General features: G+C 46.1%; 1 protein-coding gene across 3 annotated transcripts in view; it reads left to right on the top strand.

Annotated features, from left to right (window-relative positions):
- Positions 1–25,634, top strand: part of SUFU (SUFU negative regulator of hedgehog signaling) — a 121,348-nt gene that overhangs the window by 57,884 nt on the left and 37,830 nt on the right. For 2 of the 3 annotated variants that reach the window (XM_048858168.2, XM_048858171.2), the window contains exons 5-8: positions 3,707–3,792; positions 6,039–6,111; positions 12,635–12,791; positions 14,420–14,531. In XM_048858168.2, the coding sequence (XP_048714125.1) occupies positions 3,707–3,792; positions 6,039–6,111; positions 12,635–12,791; positions 14,420–14,531 (428 nt within the window). The remainder of the gene's footprint in view (positions 1–3,706; positions 3,793–6,038; positions 6,112–12,634; positions 12,792–14,419; positions 14,532–25,634) is intronic. The other variant, XM_048858169.2, reaches the window with a different exon arrangement.

The following is a 25,634-nucleotide window of genomic DNA, read 5'->3' as shown; positions in this document are numbered from 1 at the left end:
CAATAAAACTTGGAAACTCAATGGGAAAATAAAACCTAGTGAGCAAAAATACTTCCACAAAATATGCTTTGCTTATGCTGGTGACCTAAATTTATATCTAAAATATTATGGGAGTGTCGGTAGGTGGCACCATAGTTAAGGTTGCATTGAGATTTGCACTTAGAGCAGGAGATTCATATTGGTTGAATTTTAATTGCATTCTTAATGGTTGAATTCTAGTCTGCAAATCTGATACAAAACACTCTTCGGAGGCCAGTGAAATTTTCCATCTAACAAACTAATGTTTAAGAAAAGTATTGATGTGCAGAAGAAACTTTTTTTTAAAAGACTCCTTGAAACATAGCCCTGAATCTCATTTCTGTGGGGTCTAGCTAATGACAATCTTCCCCTTTCCCAAACATCTCTCTCGCTCACATCTTAGATCACTTATGAATTTTTTATAATTGAAAGGGTTATTCCCCTTATTCAGGAGATCCTAACTGAACTATGCCAGTAAAACTAGCTGCTGCTCAGATCCACCAGCTGCTTTAATTGTTCCCATGCTACAGGGAGCAGCTTCTCCTGTAGGAAGAGCTCTCTTCCTTCCTGTCGTATCCCCTTCTAGTAACAGGGGGAGGGGGTCACAGATGAGACCAAGAGTTGAAGCCCGTGTAATCAGAGACCCACACCTTGCAACTCTGCTGCAAAGGCACTGGCTCTCTCTTAAGTTCATCAGCAGGGAGTCCCCCTGTGATGGGCCTGAGGAAGTCTCAGATTAAGACTTGACTTTGGGGCTCTACTGTATAAGAGGAAGACTGGCTGGGGAAGGGATAGATAATGGGGGAATCAATAAAAAGGTCATGGGTGAGATGGGGGCAGGGGAGCAAGGCTAAGCAATGGAGCTCCTAGCTAACTCCTTGCTCTTCACTGATCTGCAGTCCCTATCCCTTCTGTAGTGCACAGCCCTGTTCCCTACATTCATGGATCCTAGCCCTCCAATCCTATTCCCTATTAAAACATTTATTTCCCCCCCTTCATTTGTATGATGGTTTATTGTGGTGGTTTTATTTTGATCCAGGAGAAAAAATGATCATGAAAATGAAGAAATTAATCAGATACTTTTCTGTTTTAAAGCTTGATTGTCATAGGGCATGTAGGAGGGGCATGTTGAAACAGAGGGGCGGGGGCCATTGGGGTAATTCAGGTTGCTCATGGAGAGGGGAAATGGGGCTCCAGGGGGACACGGATGGAGTGCAGCTCTGTATGGGCCAATCACAGAAGACTGAGCTCTACGATAATACATACAAGCACTGGTAGTTGTTCATATGGATCTCTATCGGTATTGATATTTACTTATACAGAAAGCAAATTAGGCACCCCATTTGTCTATTTTCATTCTACAAGAGCAAGGAGTAGTTTGAAAGGCACCAAATTTAAAATTGTGCCCCATTTTTCCTTTTATTAATTAGCCCATGGAACCCTACACCACAAGATATTTTAGCAAAGAGCTTAATAGCATAAAAAACATAAATTGTATGCTTGCAGAGAAGGTGAATGTCCAGCCTTAAATAATTTTAACTGATGGGATATAAACCTTTCTTTTTGAAGGCATAAGCCAACCACTACATGACAGGGGTCAGGAGGAAACTACTCCTATGGGATGGTGTAGCAGCCTCAGTTGGGGGCCAGCAGGCTGTGGCTCAGCTGTCCCCAAAGTCCTTGGATGGCTTTGCCGGGCAGACTGCAGGCTTGGCAGCCGAGTTAGTCTGTAATTCCCTGGTTTCTCCCAGCCAGACTCGGGGAGGGGAAAGATAGAAGGACCCAAGCCTCCCTCACCCCACTCCACCAGGTCCCACCCCAGGGCCCGGGGTGGGGAGGTGTGGATTGTCCATCACCCCCTTCCTGGTGCACCTGACTAGCCTCCCTGAGCTGTTTCTACTTTCCTGCTCTCTCTTTGGTTCGGGGTGTGGTCACAGTCATCTTCCCTCCTTCCTCCCCACCCCCCTGCAAGAGCTCCCAGCAGCTCAGACAGTCAACTGAGCATTCCCCAGCTCTCTTGTTAGTGTCCAGTTATTCTCCCTCAGAAGGGAGCAGGGTGGGAGGGGAGAAGAAGTTGGATATGAGTCAACAGTGTGCCCTTGTTGCCAAGAAGGCCAGTGGCATTTTGGGATGTATAAGTAGGGGCAATCCCAGCAGATCGAGGGACGTGATCGTTCCCCTCTATTCGACATTGGTGAGGCCTCATCTGGAGTACTGTGTCCAGTTTTGGGCCCCACACTACAAGAAGGATGTGGAAAAATTGGAAAGAGTCCAGCGGAGGGCAACAAAAATGATTAGGGAACTGGAACACATGACTTATGCGGAGAGCCTGAGAGAACTGGGGATGTTTAGTCTTCAGAAGAGAAGAATGAGGGGGGATTTGATAGCTGCTTTCAACTACCTGAAAGGGGGTTCCAAAGAGGATGGGTCTAGACTGTTCTCAGTGGTAGCAGATGACAGAACAAGGAGTAATGGACTCAAGTTGCAGTGGGGGAGATTTAGGTTGGATATTAGGAAAAACTTTTTCACTATGAGGGTGGTGAAGCACTGGAATGCGTTACCTAGGGAGGTGGTGGAATCTCCTTCCCTAGAAGTTTTTAAGGTCAGGCTTGACAAAGCCCTGGCTGGGATGATTTAGTCAGGGATCAGTCCTGCTTTGAGCAGGGGGTTGGACTAGATGACCTCCTGAGGGCCCTTCCAACCCTGATATTCTATGAAGAGGGGCAGGCCTGTATCTTCCTGGTTGGGCCTTACCCATAGTCCAGACCCTTTCCTGTCCATTGCTTTGTCCCAGAAGCTGTGAACTGGCTTGTCCCCTTCACTCACCCCCTGCTTGACTGTCAGCGTCCCCTTTTAAGCAGGTCCTCCATTTGGACGGGGCCATGTTGGCCCAGAACTGCTCCGTCACTCCCTTAGTCTTTGTGTGGGGTCTGTAAACCTCATCACAGATGGCTGTTCCATAACTCTCTGCTAAAAGGTTTCCCGCTTTTTCGTCTGAGGCGACGGATACAGCCACTGTGAGATGGACCTATGGTCTGATCCAGTGTGGCAATTCCTGTGCTGGAAGGCAAACACTTTAATCGGGGGCGGGGAGAGTTTTCCACTTCCCCTGCAGTGAGGAGTACATCATGCAGTGGATAACTAGCTATATTTTATGATGCCAGTTGAGATTTAGCCAGTCAGCAAACTGAATCTGCCTTGAGTCTGCAAGAGCTCGAACTTTCCTTCATGGCAGTTGTTCCTTGAATCTAGTTGAAGCTGCTAAAGCAAACGAGGGAGGAGGGTGTCTTGTGCACCTGAACTGTTGCTCCTGTCCATCCGCTTACCGTGTTGGGGCCGTAGTGCATAGACCAAATTGTTATAACCATATTGTGGAACCTTACTAAACCTTGGTCTTCGCTGGGCTCGTGCACAGTTTGGTCCCCTCTACGCTGGCAGGATCCAAGTATGTAGTAATGTTCTCAGTGCACAGCACAGAGAAAGGTATAGATAGATGGGACCAGCAGGGCTCATGTAGACGACAGCTTAAAGGGCTGCATGGTAGTTCTTCTGCACAAGCACAGGCTTGTTTTATCGCTCCAGCTAGCTTAAAGGAACAGCCTCCTGGCCCCGTATCTTACCCAGCCAATTGGCACTCGGTACGTTTGCACCTGTTGCAGTGTGTTTAGTCCATTTGTTCTTGCTCTAGATCGTTGGGGTTTGCACTGAGGAGCTGCATGCAGCACAGCAGTGGAACGGACAGGGGATCTTGGAGCTGCTGCGGACTGTGCCTGTGTAAGTAGAGCACCCCCACCTGACTTCTGAAGCAAGTGCTCATTAATGCTTATCACCCCAAGCCGCTTGGCAGGAGGCAGTGCTGTCCCCTGTTTCTTATTTGGAACCTGCAGATTGTTCGTTTAAACGTGCTTTGTGGGAGCTCAGTGCAACTCTTTTCTTATGTGCAGAGACTGAGATGGCTATTAATGCGTGCGAGAATCCACTTGTTCAGAATTGAGTAGAATGAGATATTCAACTTCTAATTTCCTTCCTCTTACGCCTGTGGCATTTTCTCATTAGCTCTTCCTAAAAGAACCAGGTGCTAAGCCAGAATAATTTACTGAGGTGACCTTTTAATACAGCTCAAAATAAACGAGGGAAGGAGCCTAGTTTGCTAGAGAACTGGGAAAGTTTGGACAGCATCTCTAGAATTGACCTATTGAGTCCGATCAGCTGGGCTAATTCACACGAGGAATGGTACTTATTTTCCTAGTAAGACTGGTTTTGTGTAATTTCCCTCTTGCAAAAAACAAAATCAGTGTTGGGCAAAGAAAGATGTGGTTTTAAAAGTTGTCTTATATAAGAATTAGCAGCAGGTCACTGTTAAACTATTTGCTTGCTGGTATACACATCACCAGACATTTTATTCAGATGTTTTTCTTGTATCTTTAAAGGCGAGGAGGGTGTTGCGGTGCAGTAATAGATCAAAAGGTTTTATATTAAATGTTTTTGCATGCACACACCAGGGCTCCATTAAACTCCTCGACAAAGCCCCAGCAACGTACTTTATTTTCTAAAGTCCAGCCTAGATTTGTGGGACAGTCCAGAATTAGGCGGATATCTGTTTGTTTCATTCTGAACCCTTCCTCTCAGCACAGGTGCAGACAGTCCTTGAGGATGCCCCAGGGAGGAAAACTTTAGCATGGATGCAAGCCTTTTTCCTATGGCCCCAAGACACTGAAACAGTGTCTGACCCTGACTGCTCAAAGTCTGTGCGGAGCTGTTTCATTCTCCTTGTTAAATACTCAAAAAGACAAAACAAAGAGTTTCAGAGTAGAAGCCGTGTTAGAAAAGAGTGCAATTCTTTGACCAGCTCTACTAGAATGGGCATTTTTTTCAAATATATCTCCAAGGGTAGGGCAAAAACCAAGAAATACACATGTTTTGAAGCCAAAAGCTGCCTTGATTTTAGTTACTGCAGATGCAATTCCTGATTGTCCCAATTTTCAGGGATTGCAGTGAATAGCATCTTTGCAGTTAACAACTGTCAATCCCAAAGTGATAAGATAAACCAGTGATCACCAATACATATCAGAAAATATGAAATACTAATTGTTGCCATTTTAACATCTAGTGTATAAGGAAAGTGTAGGGTGAACATCTAAGGCAAGAAGAAATGTTTGATTGCCATAACTTATTCAATGAGCAAATGAGCTTTTGCATCAATTTGAGTAAATCAGTTCAAAAATACAGCTCTAAACTGACGTAGACCATCTATGCTGCTTGTGACCCAATGTGAAAATTCAGGATGCCTCTTTTTGCAATAAACTGTCTCCAGTCACCTCTGCTAAGAGAGGTGTTGAGCCTTTCGACCCTCATTGCTAACAAATGCTAAGGCTGCTCTGAACCATTTATGTGCACCGTGGATACTAACCAGGCAAAATGTAGGAACATTGGCCATGTAGAAAGCTAGTTTTGATACTGAATGTGACTCTGCTGATCTAGAACTGGATTGACAAAGGTATTTAGTCACCTAAGGATTCAAATAGGCACCTAAATATTTTTGTCAGTCTGGGCACTGATCTTGTTAAATTTAGCCTCTGTGTAAACACTGAAATTTTACTTGGCTACAGTGCCTAGCAAGGCTAAAACTTAATTCAGTCTTGCAATGTAAATGGGCTCAAACCATATTAACTGTCTTCCTGAGCTGTGCAGCAGCTGTGAACTTTGGAAAACTTCAGCAGGATTCAGGAATAGGAGAGAGTCTCCAATTCAAGGCTGAGCAGTGTTGAGCACAACCATGCAGTAACCAGGTCATGCAGTGTAATGAACTTTCATTATGTAATCGTGGATTTAAAGGATCACTGGGCACTCTGGGTCTTACAAGCAGCCCGTATGGAGGTGGGGCTTCTAGCTGGTTTTTAAAAGACAAACCCTCCATTACCTGTTTCGTCCAGGCACCTGTCCTGATTTAGCACCATAACTGGGGGGCAGCTCCTGGTGAGGGTGAGTAACTTTGGTTCACTGCCTTTCTTTCTTTGTAGAGCTGGAGGCCCATGGCTGATAACAGATATGCGAAGAGGAGAGACCATATTTGAGATTGATCCGCATCTGCAAGTATGTCTTTAGTTAGTAAATGTGTCCGCCCTTTTGTTGGTAGTCCCTCCGATTTTCTGTGAAGTTGAACTACTCGTTCAAGTGGATCTTCCCACAGCACTTCTTAGTTAGGGATAATTCCTGTGTCCTCATTAACGTTCCCTCTCATGAAAAGTAGTTCTTATGATCAATTGTTGCCAGGCACAAAATTGAATTTATCTGTTTAGTGTTGCTGTGCATTGTTGAACTGCTGCATTCCTCCCGAGAGATGGCTGCATTTCAGCCATGAATGAATTGATTCCTTTAAGTGTTGCTGTAAAATGCTCTAGGACAGTGTTTCTCAACCTTTTTGATACCAGGGACCGGCTTGCTACCTTCCTAAAGTGTATCAGGGAGATCTCAGGGACCAGTGCTGGTCCACAGGCCGGTTGTTGAGAAACACTGCTTTAGGATCCTTCAAGATAAAAGGTGCTATGGTTGTTGATGAAGGGCCAAATCTTGAAGTCCTTACTCAGTTTGTCCAAGTACTGTCTTGGTAAAAAATTCTCTCACCTTTCAGGATTCTGATTAAGTTGTCAGCTCAGGAAAGAGAGAAGGTGTTATTGTAGACAGCTCAGTGTCATTGTAGACAGCTCCTCTACTCAATGTGCAGCTTTTTTGGGAGGGGGGAGCAAACAAGATGTTAGGATACCTAAGGAAAAGCGTGGAAAATATTACAATGCCTTGATGTGAATCAATGGTGTGGACTTGTCTGGTATAGTGTAGACAGTACTGTCATCCCATCTCAGAAAGGGTATTGCAGAACTAGAAAGGTAATTATAGAATATCAGAATATCCTGGAAGGGACCTCAGGAGGTCATCTAGTCCAACCCCCTTCTCAAAGCAGGACCCCCAATCCCCAATTTTTGCCCCAGATCCCTAAATGGCCCCCTCAAGGATTGAACTCACAACCCTGGGTTTAGCAGGCCAATGCTCAACCTACTGAGCTATCCCTCCTACCCCGCAAGTGAAATAAGACTGATCAAGGGCGTGGAGAAACTCGTATGTGAAGAAATTGGAAAACTGGGGATTTTTATCTTAGTAAGGGGATGAATAAGAGGGGATAGAAGTATATAATCCACACAGTATAGAGAACATGGATCAGGAACTTCTTATCTCTCAGTTTTGTAACACAAGAACAAGGGGACATTCCATTAAATTTCAGTGTAAGAATTCAAAACCAATAAAAGAAACTCTCGCACATATGATTGGTTGTGGAACTCATTGCTGCAGGAAGTCATTGAGGTGCACTGAGGAATTTAGTAAGATTTAAAACAAAATTGGACATGGATTTCATGCATTCTTAAAACTACAGTACCCACCTGGGGAAGTGAAGAAACAGATTGACAGAGCAAGAGAGGTACCCAGAAAGTCACCTACTAGAGGACATGCCCAACAAGGAAAATAACAGAAAACCACTGGCCATCACATACAGCCCCCAGCTAAAACCTCTCCAGCGCATCATCAACAATCTATAACCTATCCTGGAAAATGATCCCCCACTCTCACAGGCCTTGGGAGGCAGGCCAATCCTCACTTAAACAGCCCCCCAACCTGAAGCAAACACTCACCAGCAACTACATACCACACCACACCACAAAAACACTAACCCAGGAACCAATCCCTGTAACAAACCCCGTTGCCTTCTCAATCCCCATATCTACTCTAGCGACACCATCATAGGAATCAACCACACCAGCCACACCATCATTGGCTCATTCACCTTTACATCTACCAATGTGATATATGCCATCATGTGCCAGCAATGCCCCTCTGCCATGTACATTGGCCAAACTGGACAGTCTCTACGTAAAAGGATAAATGGACACAAATCAAACATCAGGAATGGTAACATAGGAGAACACTTCAATCGCCCTGGATATTAAATAACAGATTTAAAAGTAGCCATTCTTCAACAAAAAAACCTTCAAAAACAGACTTCAAAGAGAAACTGTGGAGTTACAATTCATTTGCAAATTAACACCATTAATTTGGGCTTGAATAGGGACTAGGAGTGGCTGGCTCACTACAAAAGCAGTTTTCCCTCTCTTGGTATTGACACCTCCTCATCAATTATTGGGAGTGGACCACATCCGCCACTTGTAAGATAACTCCCTTCTCTTCATATACCTATATATATATATATATTTATTTATGCCTCAATCTGCAATTTTCACTCCATGCATCTGAAAAAGTGGGTGTTTTACCCACAAAAGCTTATGCCCAAATAAATCTGTTAGTCTTTAAGGTGCCACCAGACTTCTCATTGTTTTTGTGGATACAGACTAACTCAGTTACCCCTCTGATACATGGATTTCAAGGAAGTTGTTATAAAACAAAATCTGGAAGGGTTAAACCTCAGGCTTCAGGGTTTAAGTCAATCTAACTACTAGAGATCAGGAAAAGACCCTGATGCACCTTCGTCTGAAGCATCTGGTACTGGCCACTGTCAGAGACATGATACTGGACTAGCTGGGCCATAGATCCGATTCAAATGAGCAGTTCTGTGTTTCTCTGACATCAGTAAGAATTTTGCCTTCAAAAAGAATTCAAGATTTGGCCCAATACAACAGGTTTTACGCTGGCTATTCCATTTGTCTTATGGTCCATACATCTGTGTCTAATTGTCCTACGTAACTATTCAATATCTTTAATGTGAAAGCTTGTATATTAAAGCCAAATTCTATTCATTTTCTCCCCAGAGGCACATACATTTAAAATCCTAATCAAAATCTGACAGAAACATAGTTCCATAAATCCAACAAACTTGTGGTTTTTGGTGCTCATATTCGACAGTGGTGGGCACTAATACAAAACCTTGAAAGATACATAATCTCCTACCATGGAAATGCAAGGCTGAAACATAGATGTTTAACAGTGAAAGCAACACTACACAGAAGCTTATGGCAGATTGTAAAGAATCCTTTTTCATTAGAATCTATAGAGAACAAAGGCAGGATGAAATGAACCAAACAGGAATCGGGCCAAGGCATAAATTAACACCCCTACTCTTACGGGAAATGCAATGGGATGTTGAATGAGCCCAAGTGGACTTCAGTTTTACATTTTATATAGTCCACAGCACTCATCACGGTTAACCCCAAACTGGAGTGTTGGTTCAGTATTAACTTGATAGGGAGGGGGTAGAATGCCACTTTACTGAGTCACTAACTCCCCTTCTTCTAGCACCCTTTTATCCTGGCCTCCGATGAAGTGCTGATGAGGGCTGACAAGATCTGAAAAGGTCACAGCCTGAGGTATGGGCGTATGGTTCTACCTCAGTATTGTTTTTGTTCTTCCACTCCAGCTAGCAAGATTTGATTACTACTTTTAAAAGTTTGTCTGCCATATTTTGTTTCTACCTCTCTGTGCATTCCACAGGGTTCCCTCCCCACTCTGAACTCTGGGGTACAGATGTGGGGACCCGCATGAAAGACCCCCTAAGCTTATTTCTACCAGCTTAGGTTAAAACTTCCCCAAGGCACAAATCCTGTCCTTGTCCTTGGACTGTATTGCTGGCACCACCAAGTGATTTCGACAAAAATCCAGGAGAAAGGCCTGTTTCCCCAAAATATTCCCCCAAGCTCCTTCACCCCCTTTTCTGGGGAGACTTGAGAATAATATACTAACCAACTGGTTACAGAGTGAGCACAGACCAAACCCCTGGGTTTTTAGGGCACTGAAAATCAATCAGGTTCTTAAAAGAAGAATTTTATTTGTGCTAGACTATTCTTTGCACAATGGTGCCCCCTAGTGCCCACATGTTTGTTCATAGAGGTTCTAAGTAAAAGTGTGTGTTTGGGGTTGGGAACCAAACTCCCCGACATGCAAGTCAGCCATGACAAATTGAGGCTCTGACTGTGCTTTCCCTGATCTGTTTATGTCCTTGATCTATTTGGGTATAAACAGTCCACGTCCTCTGCTTCTCCTGCCCCTGTCCCATCCAGGTGCATACAGAAGCAGATGAATGTATGTTTCCTGCTGTGCGTCAGACCAGAGGTTCTGCAGACGGCTGCACAGGGATAAGCAGCTGCTGCTGTGTTGTGTACCATGCCAGGCCAATGCTTAATGTGTGGCACGAGGACACATACAGAGAGTGGTGGGCCTCGGAGAGCTGCATGCTCAGAATGGGGGTGTGGAGGCTGAAGTTGTACTGTGTGGTGACAGTGATTGGAAATGTTTCTCAGGAAAAAACCTTCCCACTTCCCTGAGAGCTGGTAATGCCCAGCTTCCCAGTAACTAGTGAGGGGTCTAGCATGTGTTTAGATTGCATTGTCTTGTGTGGGAGGGGGGGAGGTCTGTCTTCCCAACCTCTTCCAGATGTCAAAGTCAGATTCAGGACTCTCATAATTTGTCAGACCACTCTGTTTATTAGCAAAGCGCTTTGCCAATGCACCCAGATGTGAGCCCCCCCCGAGGCTAAAGATAACTTATTTATACAGCTAAGCCAAAGCCAATTTAACATAAGAGACAAAAGGAAGCAGAAACTGACAAATATTCATACATATCTTATTTGCATACTAACGTTTACCAATCTCCTAGCTCAGTAGGAGCTCTAAGTTAATTAGTTTGAGGACCCATTGTCTCACACGCCTTAATATTTCTCTTCCTGACAACTATATTTCAACAAACCCTTCAAGTAGCATTTCTTTAATGAATTATAATTTCGATATAATTCATTCTACTTTCACACAGACAACTGTCTGTTAGCCAGCCTTGGGACCAAATGTGGCCCGGGCATAAGCAGACATGCTTCCTGTTTTGAAGTCACTGAGAATTGTGCTCAATTAAACCGGGGCTGAACTTGGCCCTAAGATGACAGCTATATACTCAGCAGTTTTGGTTGCCTCTGGCTGAGCTGTGTGGATCGTGAACTGCTCTGAATCCATCTCACAATCACAAGAGCAGTCCACACTGCTTTGTAGGTTACAGCATATGCAGGTGAGTGTGGGTGACAGAGGTACATCAGGGATTAGCAGAGATGCTTCTTGTTATGGGAGTTGCAAAATGCGAAGTGCTCCCAAGACTCCCATGGAAGTCAGTGGGAGTTGAGTACGCTAAGCACCTAGCAGGATTGAGCTCTAAGGTAGAGATAAGGAGTCGTCCTTGCTGATACTGGAGTGTGTATGTACCACTTGGAGAACCGTTCTTTCACTGAATGACTGAAGTTGCTTCACAGTTTGCTAGGCTTCTCGCTCATATTGACACGTCCTTGAGGTACTTGTTGTAGCAGAGACGTTGGTAGCACCACGGAAGGGCGAACCTGACTTGATTCAGTGCTGAGAAATTTGCACTGGTTTAGTGGAACCCTTAGAGATGGCATCAGTTTTGCCTATAAATAGAATGACCTCCACCCTCTTGAGCTGGCTCCTAGCCCTGATCCTTGTGTCACCAGTCCAGAGCATGCAAGGACCTCACAACATAAGCAAGAATTTTGGTAATTGCAGACATTAAACTTGAGGTACCTCTGAAGTTGAGGATGGGGTACATATGTAATGCAATGTAAAACTGGACAGAAACGCTGGTGGTTGATGCTTTACTTTAGCTTGGAGTCAGCCTTTTAAACCACTGCAATGGCAGAGGCTTGCACTGACAATCGGGAAACTCTGAGGATACAAATACTGCATGTAAGTTTCCATTAAAATCTGATGACTGAAAAATAAAGTTCAGAACATCTAAAATCCAAGCATGCTTGTGTCAGTACACTGAAGCAAGAACTCTATTTAAAACGTCGCTGGAGCAGACAAAACTGTCACTTTTACTATGTACAAATTGAAACCAGGAAGAAAGCGCCACACTTGCATTCAAATGCATACAGTGAATAGAAGCTGAGTTCATCTCTGTATTTCAACCTTAAAGTGGTTTAGCTTAACAGCATCCCCTAGTGGTGAAAGCTGGAAATCCAGACTAAAAATAGTTCCTTCACTAGGTAGGCCTACACTTAAATTTTTGGCTGCGGCTCAAAGTCTGAACGTTGCTAGCAACAAATGTGTGTGTCCTGGAAAACTTTTGGTGTCTAAGAACGTACAGTAGTGTTAGTCAGCACTTATTATCTGACATCCAAAAAGTCAGGTGTGGACATACTCACCAGAGTACTCTCTTGTGTGCTGGGAAATTCTAACTCCAGAGGTGCAGGGCATTCATGTGTTTGTAATTAAAGGGCGTGTTATGCAAAACCTCAGAGAACGTTGCACAAAAAGTAATTGCTCATTGCTACATTCATTGAGTTTATCTGTAGTTTGTAACATTGATACAAGGTTAAGAATTGAATGAAGAGTGGAAGTAATCTGGTCATTTTGTAGAGAGATAGTATATCCACTCTTATTGTGCTTTGGGTCTTTTAGAAGCCTGTCAGAGGTCATAGCTTTAGTCACCCAGGAGCTGATTTGGTAAGAAGCTGTTTTGCACTCAGCTGGTAACAGGTGAACTGCAAGACTGTGCTGCTAACACCTGCTTAGATCCAAACCACACCCAAAAAAGTCATGGCTCTTTGGATCTTTTCAAGCAGGAGAGAGTCGATAAAGGGATTGAGACAGATGGCTCGAACCTGAGTGGAGTGAGCGCCAAATGTGCCTGGGATGATCTGAGCCGGCCCCCAGAGGACGACGAAGATAGTAGAAGCATTTGCATTGGAACGCAGCCACGACGGCTGTCTGGGAAAGGTAAGAGTCAGTTGTGTGCGTCCCCCCCATGTCATCGTCCCCCCGTCCCCCCCCGGACATTCCCCATGTACTTGAAGCATTTGGTTTGCATAGCATTAGGACTATTCTCCTGTAGAGCTTGAAAGTTCACATTAATGTTGTGCCCAATCTTCGGGTACATTGCAAACCCCAACCCTGCTCAACATCAACCTCTTCAGAGAAGGAGGGAATTTATTGTTTCAGGTGACTGAGTTTTTAGCTTTGTTTTGGGGTTAATTCCAATCTGAAACTCCAGCGTAAAACTCAGGAAGCAAGGCCATGTGACATGAAACCAGAAAGGTTCATCAGACACCTCTGCAAAATAGTCGTGTTTCCCGCCTGGCTCTAATTCTAATATAATGTTTTCAAGTATTAGCTATCAACTTGGACTGACGTTGCTTGTCGCAACAATAACTCAAATGGTACCTGTAAATAAGGGGCTCTGGAGAACAGGCTGAGAACATTTGGTGGATCCTCCTTATAGTGAGGTGGTATTTTGGGTTACACATGGGGTAGATGTGGTGCACACATGAGTGTGTGTAATTTAAGTCCTGTTTAAATGAGATCTTTCAAATCCATATAGATTTATTACAATAAAATGTGTGGAAGTCTCATTTATAGGAGGAGTTGACATTAAAAGCAAGTAATGATGGTTTCTGTAGACATAATCAATTAATATTTTTCTTGTCTTCCTTTTTTTTAACTGAAAAATGCAGTCTTGGGGGTATGTAAGTCATAGTACATAAGACACCATAAGACACTCTCCCCCTGTCTCCCCAGTCTCCCAAATGAAAAATCTGGGACATCTGTACAAAGTCATATTTATGTTATGCCCTTCAGATGATTCTGAAATGCTTTATGTAGAGTATTTCACTCTAAATTTTCACAAAAGTAGGGGGAGCTTCTTAGACAAATACATTACAGGAAATTTGCACGCAAGCTTTCCTATCAGACATTATTGAAAAAATGTAAAGGTTAAGGATTGCACTGAATGTGTATTTGAAGCTAAATGTGAAAATTAAGTTTCAGGCTGAACTTTTGCCCCGTGTAAAATTCAGTTCAGTTCGTTTCTTTCTTGGAGCCCACTCACGAGTGTGTTTAAATTAACTGACAGGCTTGCAAAGCCAAATGTAGAAGTTTAGGGAGTCATCTTTAATTAATCTGATAGAGATAAACTTCCATTGTCACCTGGTTTGGAAAATTCTTAGCATCTAAGAGTTAGATGTGTCTTGAATTCAGGCGATTCTGGGAGAACTTTTTCTCTATGAAAAGGGGTGGATGAGATACCTAATTGCTTAACGTTGCCCCCTCTGGATGACTTCTTACCAAAGGCTCCATTCTTCGTTGCTGGAAGGTTGGATATACGTTGGGGGCATAAAAATGGAAGAATTGAAACTGACTGCAGTGAAATCACTTCATAAGCCTGAGGTGTCATGGAGAGCACCTCTTTCTGCACCCAGACAAAGGGGGTGAGCGCAGTCAAATACCTTTTATAGAAACAGACACCAAAAGAAGCTGGCTCCCTCAGGTTCTCATGAGAAGGTGTTTTTGGGGGGGGGGGGTGTATGTGTGTGTGCGCTAAATCATGTTCAAACAAACTCTCTTTGCAGATACAGAGCAAATCAGGGAGACTCTGCGGAGGGGGCTTGAGATTAACAGCAAACCTGTTCTACCTCCAATAAACACACAAAGACAGAATGGGTTGAACTATGATCGAGCACCGTAAGTAGGATCCCGTGCTCTTCAGATGTGGGGAAAGGGGAGAGTAGAAGAGTTGAGAGTGAAAACAAGATTATGGCTTGGTGGGACCATTACATCGGGAGTAGGGGAAAGGGTAACAGTGGGTACTTGCTGTCTAGAAACGCAGAGGGAGACAAATTTTTCAGGGTGGTTTAATGCCATAGTAAATAAAGAGAGATCCTGTACTGTGGGGTAGTGTTCCAAAAGAAGCCCCTTAGCTTGAGTTGTTTGAAGTTGGACTGGAAAAAGCACTGGAGAATGTATTGTAGGGAACAAAGCTGCAGTATCATCCAGAGAATTAGCTGGACTAGATAACACTGTAGATCTTTTTCCTATGTAACTTCTGAGTTGGTCAGTGCATAGCAAATGGCCTACTTGCTCAGACATCTGCAGCCCGTGCATTTTTCCCTTTTGGGGGCTTCCCCACTCACTGAACCTGAGACCTCGTTTTCAGTTACCATTGGTACCGTTTGCCCTGAGAGAGAGCAGTGGAGGAAGACTGTTTAGCAATGCTGTCATGCCTAGGAGCACCACAGTTTACCTACCTTGAATGGTTGTATCTGGAGGGTATCACTTTCTTCCCCCCCGCCCCTTCTCCCACTTCAGCCTTGGTGCCTTTGTCCAAAGAGTAGAGGTCAGCATGAAATCTTCCTTTTTCCATAGTGTCAGAAATGCTGACTATCATTCAAACTGCTCCTTTCCCTTCACCTCCCACTGTTTGCTGCCATTCCTGTGCTATTTCATTCTTAACTGAAGCATCATAGCCAATGCAATATCATTCTTAATACTGCATTCTAGTCCTCTCGTCCTTTTTCCTGTTTCTTCCTCTCTGTTCCCTGTTTGACTGATCGAATCTTTTTGGGTCACAGGGTCTCTGTGAAGCACTGTGCTAATTCATGATGCTATATAAATATTAAGTAACATGAAATACATGTGGCGTGGTTGTTTTTTAAAAAGGCACTTGAGATTTTTCATCATTTAAAAAATCATTCTTAGATTCAGTATAACAATACTACGGGGCCAGATTCTGACATCTTTATTTATATTGAGTAACATCTTGCTCTGTGAAGAGTGATCCCATGGAAATTTAATTTTTTTATTATTATTATTTTATTTTTACTACTTTGTGGGATAAGATGCTATTTGGCAATCACATCTGCTCCTTGGAAGGTTGAAATTTACCAGAAATCTTCCCCCGTGATGCATGTATGCTCATCTGTTATAGGACTGCTCCTGAGCACTGTGCTACTGGTGTGGAATTAAATAGGCAGAACAACTCCTATGCTGACAACTTTTCAGGGACAGCAAAACATTTGAGGTCATTGTCAGTTTGAGAAAGTGTCTGACATACAAGCACTAATGTTGGACGGCAGCTATAATTCAGACAAGACAGGCATTCAGGGATCAGATAAACAGGGCTCTACTGAAGACAGAGCAGTGAAGCATTGGAGGGGGACTTCAGCAAGGGTGAGAGGTGGAACACCTGCATAAATATTGACATGTTTTTTTAACCGCTCAAGGCAAGGAGGAAGGTGAATCAAATATGGAACCTCCTGACCTTGACAGTGCCCACTGTAATGAATATATCTTTTTTCCTTATCTTATCAGTAATTCCCTGAAGCTAAAAAGATAGGGAATGACTGCTTCCCAGTATTCGCTTGCTGAAAGATCAATAAGTTGTTTTGCTCAGTCTATAGTTACCATTTTGGAAACAGATAGCTATCCCCTGTTTCTCCATAATAGTGGATCTCATTAAGGGAAGACACTTCTAGAATGCTGTGTCTTTTTCCTGGAGTCACTTTGATGATAGCTAGCACCCTCAGTGCTAAAAGAGCTCCTCCCTCCCCTCCCCCACACATCAAACAGCCATATGCTCCCCCCATGTCTTCCGTTCTTGCTGTCACCTTAGATGTTGGTTTATAAAGAGGAGCTTTACACTTCATGCTGCTGCTGTTTTCCCACCAAATCACTACGTGTGTGGAAGAAAGTATAGTGAAATCTCAACTAGGCCTTCTCTATCCTGGGAAAATGACTCGTGTTGGAAAATGTGTTAATACATTTTAACTAGCACAATGGTAAATCTCATTTAAGACATGGGGCAGTTGTGTTTATTGTTGTGCTAGTTAAAATGTATTAGTTAACACATTTTCCCAGTATAGACAAGGCTAAAGAAACCAACCTGATTAGGCAACTTCCTGCCCTAAGAGACCATCACAGGGTATCCTTGGACTCTGAGCAGTGTTAGATCAGATGGTGGGAAGAGCTTCAGCACCACTGATATGAAAACTGTTACAACTGGTAGCAGTTCCATTTTTTTGCATGTGTAGACAAAATCAAATATCCAGTCTTTATGCAAGTTTCTTAGGTGACAGCAAGGTTGAAAGACAGGATGCATGGTTCTCTGCAGACTTCCTGTGTGACCTTGGGCAGGTCACTTAGGGTATGTCTTTACAGCAACTAGGCACCTGTGTCCATGCCAGCTGCTTTGGGCTTGTGGGGCTCAGGCTCCGAGGCTGTTTCATTGCTGTGTAGACTTCTGGGCTTGAGCTGGAGTATGGCCTCTAGGATCCTGCAGGGTGGGAGAGCCTGTGCTTAAAGTCTGCACAGCAATGAAACAGCCCCACAGCCAGAGCCCCGCAAGCCCAGGTCAGCTGGTCTGGGCCAGCTGCAGGTTTTTCTTTGCTGTGTAGACATACCCTTAGCCTCTCTGTGCCTCAGTTTCCACATCTGTAGAATGGGGGTAGTAGCTCTGCCCTCCTTCACAGGGTGTTGAGTATAGATATATTGAATATTGTGAGGCTCCTCAGAAACTACACTGATAGGACTAGTGTGTGATCATACACTGCACTGTTTACCCCAGAACATAAAACATCAAATTGTGGCTTTTTTGAAAGCCATGTGAATAAGTCTGATGCTTTAGGGGGCTCTTCAGGAATGTGACAGAAGTATTCTCTCAGCCAGGGCAAAGTGTATCTCATCTACTTTGCATATTGAAGTCCACAGAATTTAAGGCCATAACATTTGCACCTAGCTGACAGTAAAATATTAAAATCTGAGACACAGGCAAACTCAAATAGCCTTATTCAGTAAAGTGTGTGCTGTTTGTTCCAAAGGCTTGCAGTTGCTGACCACTGTCTTTCCTTCCTACTCCTCCTTACAATAAAGCGTCCGTGTTTAAATCAGCAAAACATTCTAGTTTTCTAATAGTTCTATGCATAAACCTGTGTGGAGGGGATGCAGACTTGGGTGTAATTTGCTAGCCCCGCATCATTACAACTGAAGCACTTGTATGCTAAGACCCATATTGCTTCTTCAGATGCTTGCTCATGTCCATTCCACATTAGGTGTGTGTGCTCACCACATGCACCGGTGCCGGAAGTTTTCCCTCCGCAGTATCCGTAGGGGGCCGGCTCTGGCGCCCACATGGCACAGTGTAAGGGGCGCTGCCGGCTCCCCACACCCTCGGTCCCTTCTTGCCACTAGTGACGGTGCTGGAACTTCTGCTGCTTCGGCTAGTGTTGTTTCGTGCTCAGTTCTTGAGAACTGTGAAAACCTGTAATAGAGTTGTACGTAGTTAGTAGTTCTTAGTTACCCTTAGTAGTAGTTTCCAACTCTTCATTAGTCCTGAATGGGAATCAGCCAGGGGATGGGGCATGCCCCGGTCCCCAGGCTTTAAGCCCTGTGATCACTGCAAATGGCCTGTGCCCACCAATGAGCCACATACCACCTGCCTAAGGCGCTCAGGCGAAGGGCACATAAGTGACAAGTGCTGTATCTGCAAGTCCTTCAAACCTAGGATGAAGAGGAGCACGATATCCATCTGAAAGCACTCCTGATGAAATCGGCACTCACTCTGGCACCAGAGCAGTGGTCTGACTCCGCATCGAGCAGTGCTCCGATGGCACCGGTCCCCTTCCACGGCTTCGGTGAAGAAGCCGAAAAAGACTGTGAAAGAAAGATCTCCTACCTCCTGTAAGGGAAAGGAGAGGGCTGGGGGCGAGCCATGACCCGTGCCGGGCAGCTCAATGCCCCCATTGGGATCTCGGGCCCCAGCTCAAGTCGAGCAGTACAGCCCATCCCATACTTCGCCTGCAACCCCAGATAGTGGTGCGGGCCCAGGCTATGTTCAGTTGCCGTCGATGCCTGAAGCACTTCAAGTGGCTCAGAAGATCCTGACCCTCCCCGTGCCACCCACGCCGGCTCCAGCGGTACCCCAGTCTTGGGGAAAACCCGTGTTGGGACCTATACGTGTGTCCCCACCTCAGCGGCACCGTTCCCCATCGAGAGGGATGTCCTGCTAGCACTCGCCCGCCCGAAGCTGTCCTGCCTCAGGACTGGAGAGGCAGGCCCAGTGGAGCCCTTTTTGGTCCCCGCACTGGGGGCACTGCTCGAGGGACTTGAAGCGTACCTCACTGGTGGAATGGCGCAGACCCTCTGAGGCACACGCCATCCAGCAAGAACTCTGGGATCAGCCCCGACCGTCTCCAAGGTCCTGTTACCGATCTTGGGACCAATCAGACACCAGAGACTGCTGATCACCAGGCCGTCATCGCCCATCTCCAAGAAGGAGATCGTCCTACTCAGGACAAGAAGGAGATCACCCTACAACCAACTCGTAGTAGCTCCCGGTCCCATTCGACATCCCAGTACTGATCGAGTAGCATGAGGCATGGATCGCCCGGTGTCTGATGCAGATCTACCGAACGCCGTCAGTCCATGAGAGCCTGACCAAGACAGTCTCGCTTGGACAGGTCAGCTTTGGGTTACAGCGACCGGCACTGGTCGGACAAGAGCCACCGCTCAGCCTGATCCTGGTCACCCGGTACTGATTGCTTTGCTGGTAGCTCCTGCTCGGAGCAAGGTTCCCTGACTGCAGGACAAGCCCTGGTACCAGCAATGCTGTCTACATTATCGGCACCAAAACATATCCCATGACCCCAAGCACAGTGGCTGGTGCCATGGTACCCGTGAAACCCCTGGGGGTTCACCCAACCTTCCCAGGCTGCCAGATCGGTGTCTGGAGCCACAGAGAGGCCAGTGGCCTTGGTATCCCTCACCCTGTGGTGCTTGAGGCTTCAGGGAGTAAGACCCCGCAGGTCCAGGAGGACCCAGGGGAGAAGGCTGTTGGACCACCAATGGATGTGGAGGTTCCCGCGGCACTGGCATCAACCTCGTCATCACCAGATGAGACTATCACAGGGCCTCCTCACCCAGTTCCTCAGGATGACGCCAAGGCGCACCAGGAACCTTTTAAGAGGGTCGCTTCTAACCTGGGGCTTCAGGCAGAGGAACTGGAAGAGCCCTCAGACTCTCTGATGTTCTGTGTTCCTTGGCTCCCGCCAGGGTGGCTCTACCCCTTCATGAAGGGGTTTCCGAGATCTCTAATGCCCTGTGGCAGACCCCCTCTTCCCTGGCCCCTATCTCTAAAAGGGCTGAACGAAAGTATTTCATGCCAACCAAAAGGCATGAGTACCTATATTCCCACCCAGCCCCCAATTCCCTGTGGTCGAGGGGGTTAACCATAAGGAGAGGTAGGGACAACCCAGGGTCACCCCCAAAAATAGATTTGAGGAGGCTGGATCTTTTCAGATGTAAAGTTTATTCTTCTTTCAGCCTTCAGCTGAGAGTAGCCAACCACCAAGCCCTCCTTGGCTGATATGATTTCAATATGTGGCAAGCCAATGCCAAGTTCAAAGGAGTTGCTCCCCGGGACTTCCAAGGAGTTCTGGGTGATCCTCGGTGAAGGCACGACTGCAGCCAGGGCGGCCCTCCAGGCGGCGTCTGCTGCTGCTGCCTGCACCATGGCTTTCGCTATCTCCACGCGGCGATCCTCCTGGCTGCTCCTCTCTGGGTTGTCCACCAAGGCCCAGCAGTCTATGCAGAAGACCTGTTTGCTACAAGACAGAACAGGAAATGTCACTGGTTTTGTTCTCGACCAGGTCTGAGCAAGGACTCCCTCTCCGATGCCTTCCTCCTATCGTGGTCAGGGAGCCTGATGTACGCGTTCCCTCTGATTCCACTCATCAGCAGGGCCCTGGCAAAGATCAAGAGAGACACGGCACAAGTTATCATAATCACCCTGGCATGGCCTCACCAGCACTGGTTCAGCATGCCCATGAGCTTGTCAGCAGCCCCTACCTGGCACCTACCCAACTGACCAGACCTGCTTTCTCAGGACCACAGTTGGCTCTTACACCCCAACCTCGGGTTCTTCCACCTCTCAGCATGGATACTGTGTGGCTGAACTCAGAGGAGCGGACCTGTTCGGAAGGAGTCCCACAGGTCCTCAGGGAAAGTAGGAAGCCCTTGACTAGACTGACTTACCTGGCCAAGTGGATGAGGTTTTCCTACTGTGTGTCCGAATGGAGCATCTCTCCCTCGCATTCCTCCATACAGGCTGTCCTGGACTACCTGCTCCATTTGAGGAACCAGGGCCTGGCACACTCTTCCATTAGAGTGCATCTCGCGGCCATCTCTGCTTTTCAGCATTTCTGCTTTAGCTTGGTCCTCTCTAGGCTCACTGGCCCACCCTTTGAGCCGCTGGGTTCCTGCTCCCTTTCCCATCTGTCATGGAAGGCCGCGTTCCTGGTGGCGATGTCAGTGAGACAGGTCTCGGAAATTAAAGCCTTGACCTCCGAACCGCCATATAGAAAGATATGGTTCAGTTGCAGTCCCATCCAGACTTCCAGCCAAGGGTGGTCTCCACCTTCCACATGAACCAAGACCTCTTCCTCCTGGTGTTCTGTCCCAAACCACACAAGACCAGTGAAGAGAGGCATCTTTATGCCCTGGACATCCAGAGGGCCTTGGCTTTTTACTTAGAATGTACCAAGCCTTTCAGAAAATCAACTCTTCATCACTACAGCAGATAGGATGAAGGGCCTCCTGGTGTCCTTGCAGAGGATTTCCAATTGGATCACCTCGTGCATAAGGGCCTGTCACGACCTGGCGGGGGTTCCGCTGCCACCAATTGTCAGAGCCCTCTCGACAAGAGCACACGATCTTTCAGGTATCCTCGGCAGCCTTCCTGGCGCACATCCCTATCCAGCACATCTGTAGAGCCGCAACGTGGTCCTCTGTTCGCACATTTATTGCTCATTATGCCATCAGTCAGGCCAGGGACGATGCTGGGTTCGGCAGAGCTGTGTTGCAATCTACACGTCCGTGAACTCCTACCCCCCTCTAGGGGTACTGCTTTGGAGTCACCTAATACGGAATGGACCTGAGCAAGCACTCTAAGAAAAGACAAGTTACCTTTTCCGTAACTGGTGTTCTTTGAGATGTGTTGCTCATGTCCATTCCATGACCTGCCCTCCTTCTCCACTGTCGGAGTTTCTGGCAAGAAGGAACTGAGGGTGGGGGGAGCCAGCAGTGCCCCATATACTGCGCCATGCAGGGGCCTCTCCAGAGGGTGCCAGAGCCGGTCCCCTATGGATACTGCTGAGGGAAAAACTTCCAGCACTGGTGCATGTGGCAAGTGCGCACACACACACCCCTAATATGGAATGGACATGAGCAACACATCTTGAAGAACCCCAGTTACGGAAAAGAGAACTCTCTTTTCAGTTGCTGAGAGGGCTCGATCCTGCAGTTTGCTCAGCACTCCGACCCCAATCCAGCACAGCACGTGCTTAATTGTAAAAATGTGAGTAATTCCACTGATTTTAATACCAGTTCAGTTTGTCCCAAAGTCCTAAGAAAAGTTCCTTCAGAGAAAATTTGGTTTTGGTCTAAACTCTTCAGGACAGCTGTAGCACGAGTCACAAAATTGGACTTTCTTTTGTAGTTATTACTGTAGACAGTTCAGTTCCTCTTCTCCTAAAGATATGACTGAAAACACTCCTGAGGTTTAAAAGTGCATTGGACAATTGTGTCTCAAAATGACTGTTCGTTCCGTTCATAAACACCTATTAGTCAGTTCATAGAAATTAAATAAAAACATGTCTAGTAATCTTTGGAAATGATTTGTCATTTGGACCAGGATAACATAATACTCTGCTTCACTGCTTGGGAAAAATGGGGCTTATATGCATAAATATACTCATTAGTGACAGGTTTCAGAGTAGCTGCCGTGTTAGTCTGTATCTGTAAAAAGAAAAGGAGGACTTGTGCCGCAAGTACTCCTTTTCTTTATACTCATTAGTGTGCATTAGTTGCTGGTTCGGACCTGCAGCATGGTAGGTGCTTTCTAGACAGACAAGAAGGGATGGTTCCTGCTCCATGAAGCTCGCAGACTAAGTTGCAAGGAATCTGTGCAGGAGCCAGATACTGCTGACTCCTGGTGTAGAAGGTCAGTGGCACTCACAGAGTCAAGCTTTGTTCTCTGTGTAATTTCTTAGCATAATAGATCCTGGGCAGAGACCTTAACAGCCCCGGCAATTAATCCTCACAACACCGCTGTGAGGTAGGTAAGTGTTCTCTCCACTTTACAGATGAGGAAATAGAGGATAACTAACTTGCCCAAGGCCGGAAGTTCTAAGCAGAGTCAGAATTGGAACCTGGGAGTTGTTAATTCTTAGCTCCCTTCCTGAATCCTCTAGGTCACTCTCCCTCTGTGAGGGTGTAACAGGGTCAGCTCCTCACCTCTTGGCGGCACCTTCTCGTGGCTTGTCTGGGGAATTAGCTCGCCGCTGTCCAGGCCCTGTCCACTGGTCACTCAGCCCCTTGCCTCAATCACTCGTTCTGTGGCTCCTCTTCTAAGCCACAATTGTCTTCCCCTTCCGGGGTCTCACCAGAGTCACTCTTCATACATTGTTTTTGTGGATACAGACTAACATGGCTACCCCCGATACTTGTCACCATGCAAGGCACTAAATTTAGCCGTATGGAGTGGAAATCCATCAACCTCAACAAAAAACTCACACAGATTCAGACAGACATCATCTTCCTCTCCAAGCGCAAACAGATGGACATCATACCAAATGGACTGAAGGTAAAAAATCCATTGCAATTGACATACTACAGTGACAATGGTGAGAGACTGTGCCACACACTCTCGAAGAAACTGAGACACCACCTGATCAGCATCCTGTACAGCAGACAGGAGAAGATCAAGAATGAGTTGTCAAAACTGGAGACTTTCATACAAAACCAACCTTCCACACAAACTTCCACGTGGCTGGACTTTACTAAAACGAGACAAGCCATTTACAATGCACACTTCACTTCTCTACAGAGTTAAAAGGATAGTAAACTATCTAAACTCCTACATGCCACAGGGGGCTACAACAGTGGTACCCTCAACTCACCTAACAATATTGTTAATCTATCCAACCACACATTTAGCCTGGCAGAAGAGTCTGTCCTATCTCGGGGACTCTCTTTCTACCCCAAAACCCCCACAAACATGATACAGTTCTGCGGTGATCTGGAAGCCTACTTTCGTCGTCTCTGACTTAAGGAATATTTTCAGCACACCACTGAACAGTGTGCACTGACCCAGAGGAACCCTCCTGCCAACACTACAAGAAGAATTCTGCGTGGACTCCTTCTGACAGTCTAAATGACAGTCTGGACTTCTACAGAGTGCTTCCGCAGATGTGCACAGGCTGAAATCGTGAACAAACCGCATCACTTGCCCCATAACCTCAGCCATACAGAACACAATGCCATCCACAGCCTCAGAAACAACTCTGACATTATAATCAAAGGGGCTGACAAAGGAGGTGCTGTAGCCATAATGAACAGGTCAGATTATGAGCAGGAGGCTGCCAAGCAACTCTCCAACACCACATTCTACACGCCACTATCCTCTGACCCCACTGAGGAGTACCAAAAGAAACTACACCAGCTGCTCAAGAAACACCCTGGTACAGCACCGGAACAAATCTACATGGACACACCCCCAGAGCACCAACCAGGGGTATTCTATCTGCTACCCAAGATCCATAAACCAGGAAACCTGGACGCCCCATCATCTCAGGCATCAGCACTCTTACAGCAGGATTATCTGGCTATTTGGACTCTGCTCAGATCCTACGCTACCAGCACTCCTAGCTATCTTCGAGACACCACCGCCTTTCTGAGGAAACTACAATGCATTGGTGATCTTTCTGAAAACACCATCCTGGCCACCATGGATATAGAAGTCCAATATTCCACGAGGATGGGACTACAAGCTGTCAAGAACAGTATCCCTGATGAAGCCACGGCACACCTGGTGGCTGAGCTTTGTGACTTTGTCCTCACCCACAACCATTTCAGATTTGGGGACAACTTATACCTTCAAGTCAGTGGCACTGCTGTGGGTACCCGCATGGCCCCACAGTATGCCAACATTTTTTTGGCTGACTTAGAACAACGCTTCCTCAGCTCTCGTCCCCTAGCGCCCCTCCTCTACTTGCGCTACATTGATGACATCTTCATCATATGGACCCACGGGAAGGAGGCCCTTGAAGAATTCCACCTAGATTACAACAGTTTCCACCCCACCATCAACCTCAGCCTGGACCAGTTCACACAAGAGATCCACTTCCTGGACACTACAGTGCAAATAAGTGATAGTCACATAAACACCACCCCATACTGGAAACCTACTGACGGCTATACTTACCTACATGCCTCCAACTTCCATCCAGGACACATCACATGATGCATTGTCTACAGCCAAGCCCTAAGATAGAACCGAATTTGCTCCAGTCCCTCAGACAGAGACAAACACCTACAAGATCTTTATCAAGCATTCTTAAAACTACAATACCCACCTAGGGAAGTGAGGAAACAGATTGACAGAGCGAGACGGGTACCCAGAAATCACCTACTACAGGACAGGCCTAACAAGGAAAATAATAGAACGCCACTGGCCATCACGTACAGCCCCAGCTAAAACCTCTCCAGCACATCATCAATGATCTAGGACCTATCCTGGAAAACGATCCCTCACTCTCCCAGACCTTGGGAGGCAGGCCAGTCCTTGCTTACAGACAGTCCCCCAACCTGAAGCAAATACTCACCAGCAACTACACACCACACCACACAGACACTAACCCAGGGACCAATCCCTGTAGCAAACCTCATTGCCTACTCTGTCCCCATATCTACTCTAGCAACACCATCAGAGGACCCAACCACATCAGCCACACCATC

This window comes from Caretta caretta, chromosome 7, assembly GCF_965140235.1.
Source record: "Caretta caretta isolate rCarCar2 chromosome 7, rCarCar1.hap1, whole genome shotgun sequence".
NCBI classification, from domain to species: Eukaryota; Metazoa; Chordata; order Testudines; family Cheloniidae; genus Caretta; species Caretta caretta.
Note: the sequence above shows the minus strand (reverse complement) of the source record. Positions and strands in the feature narration are given on the sequence as shown.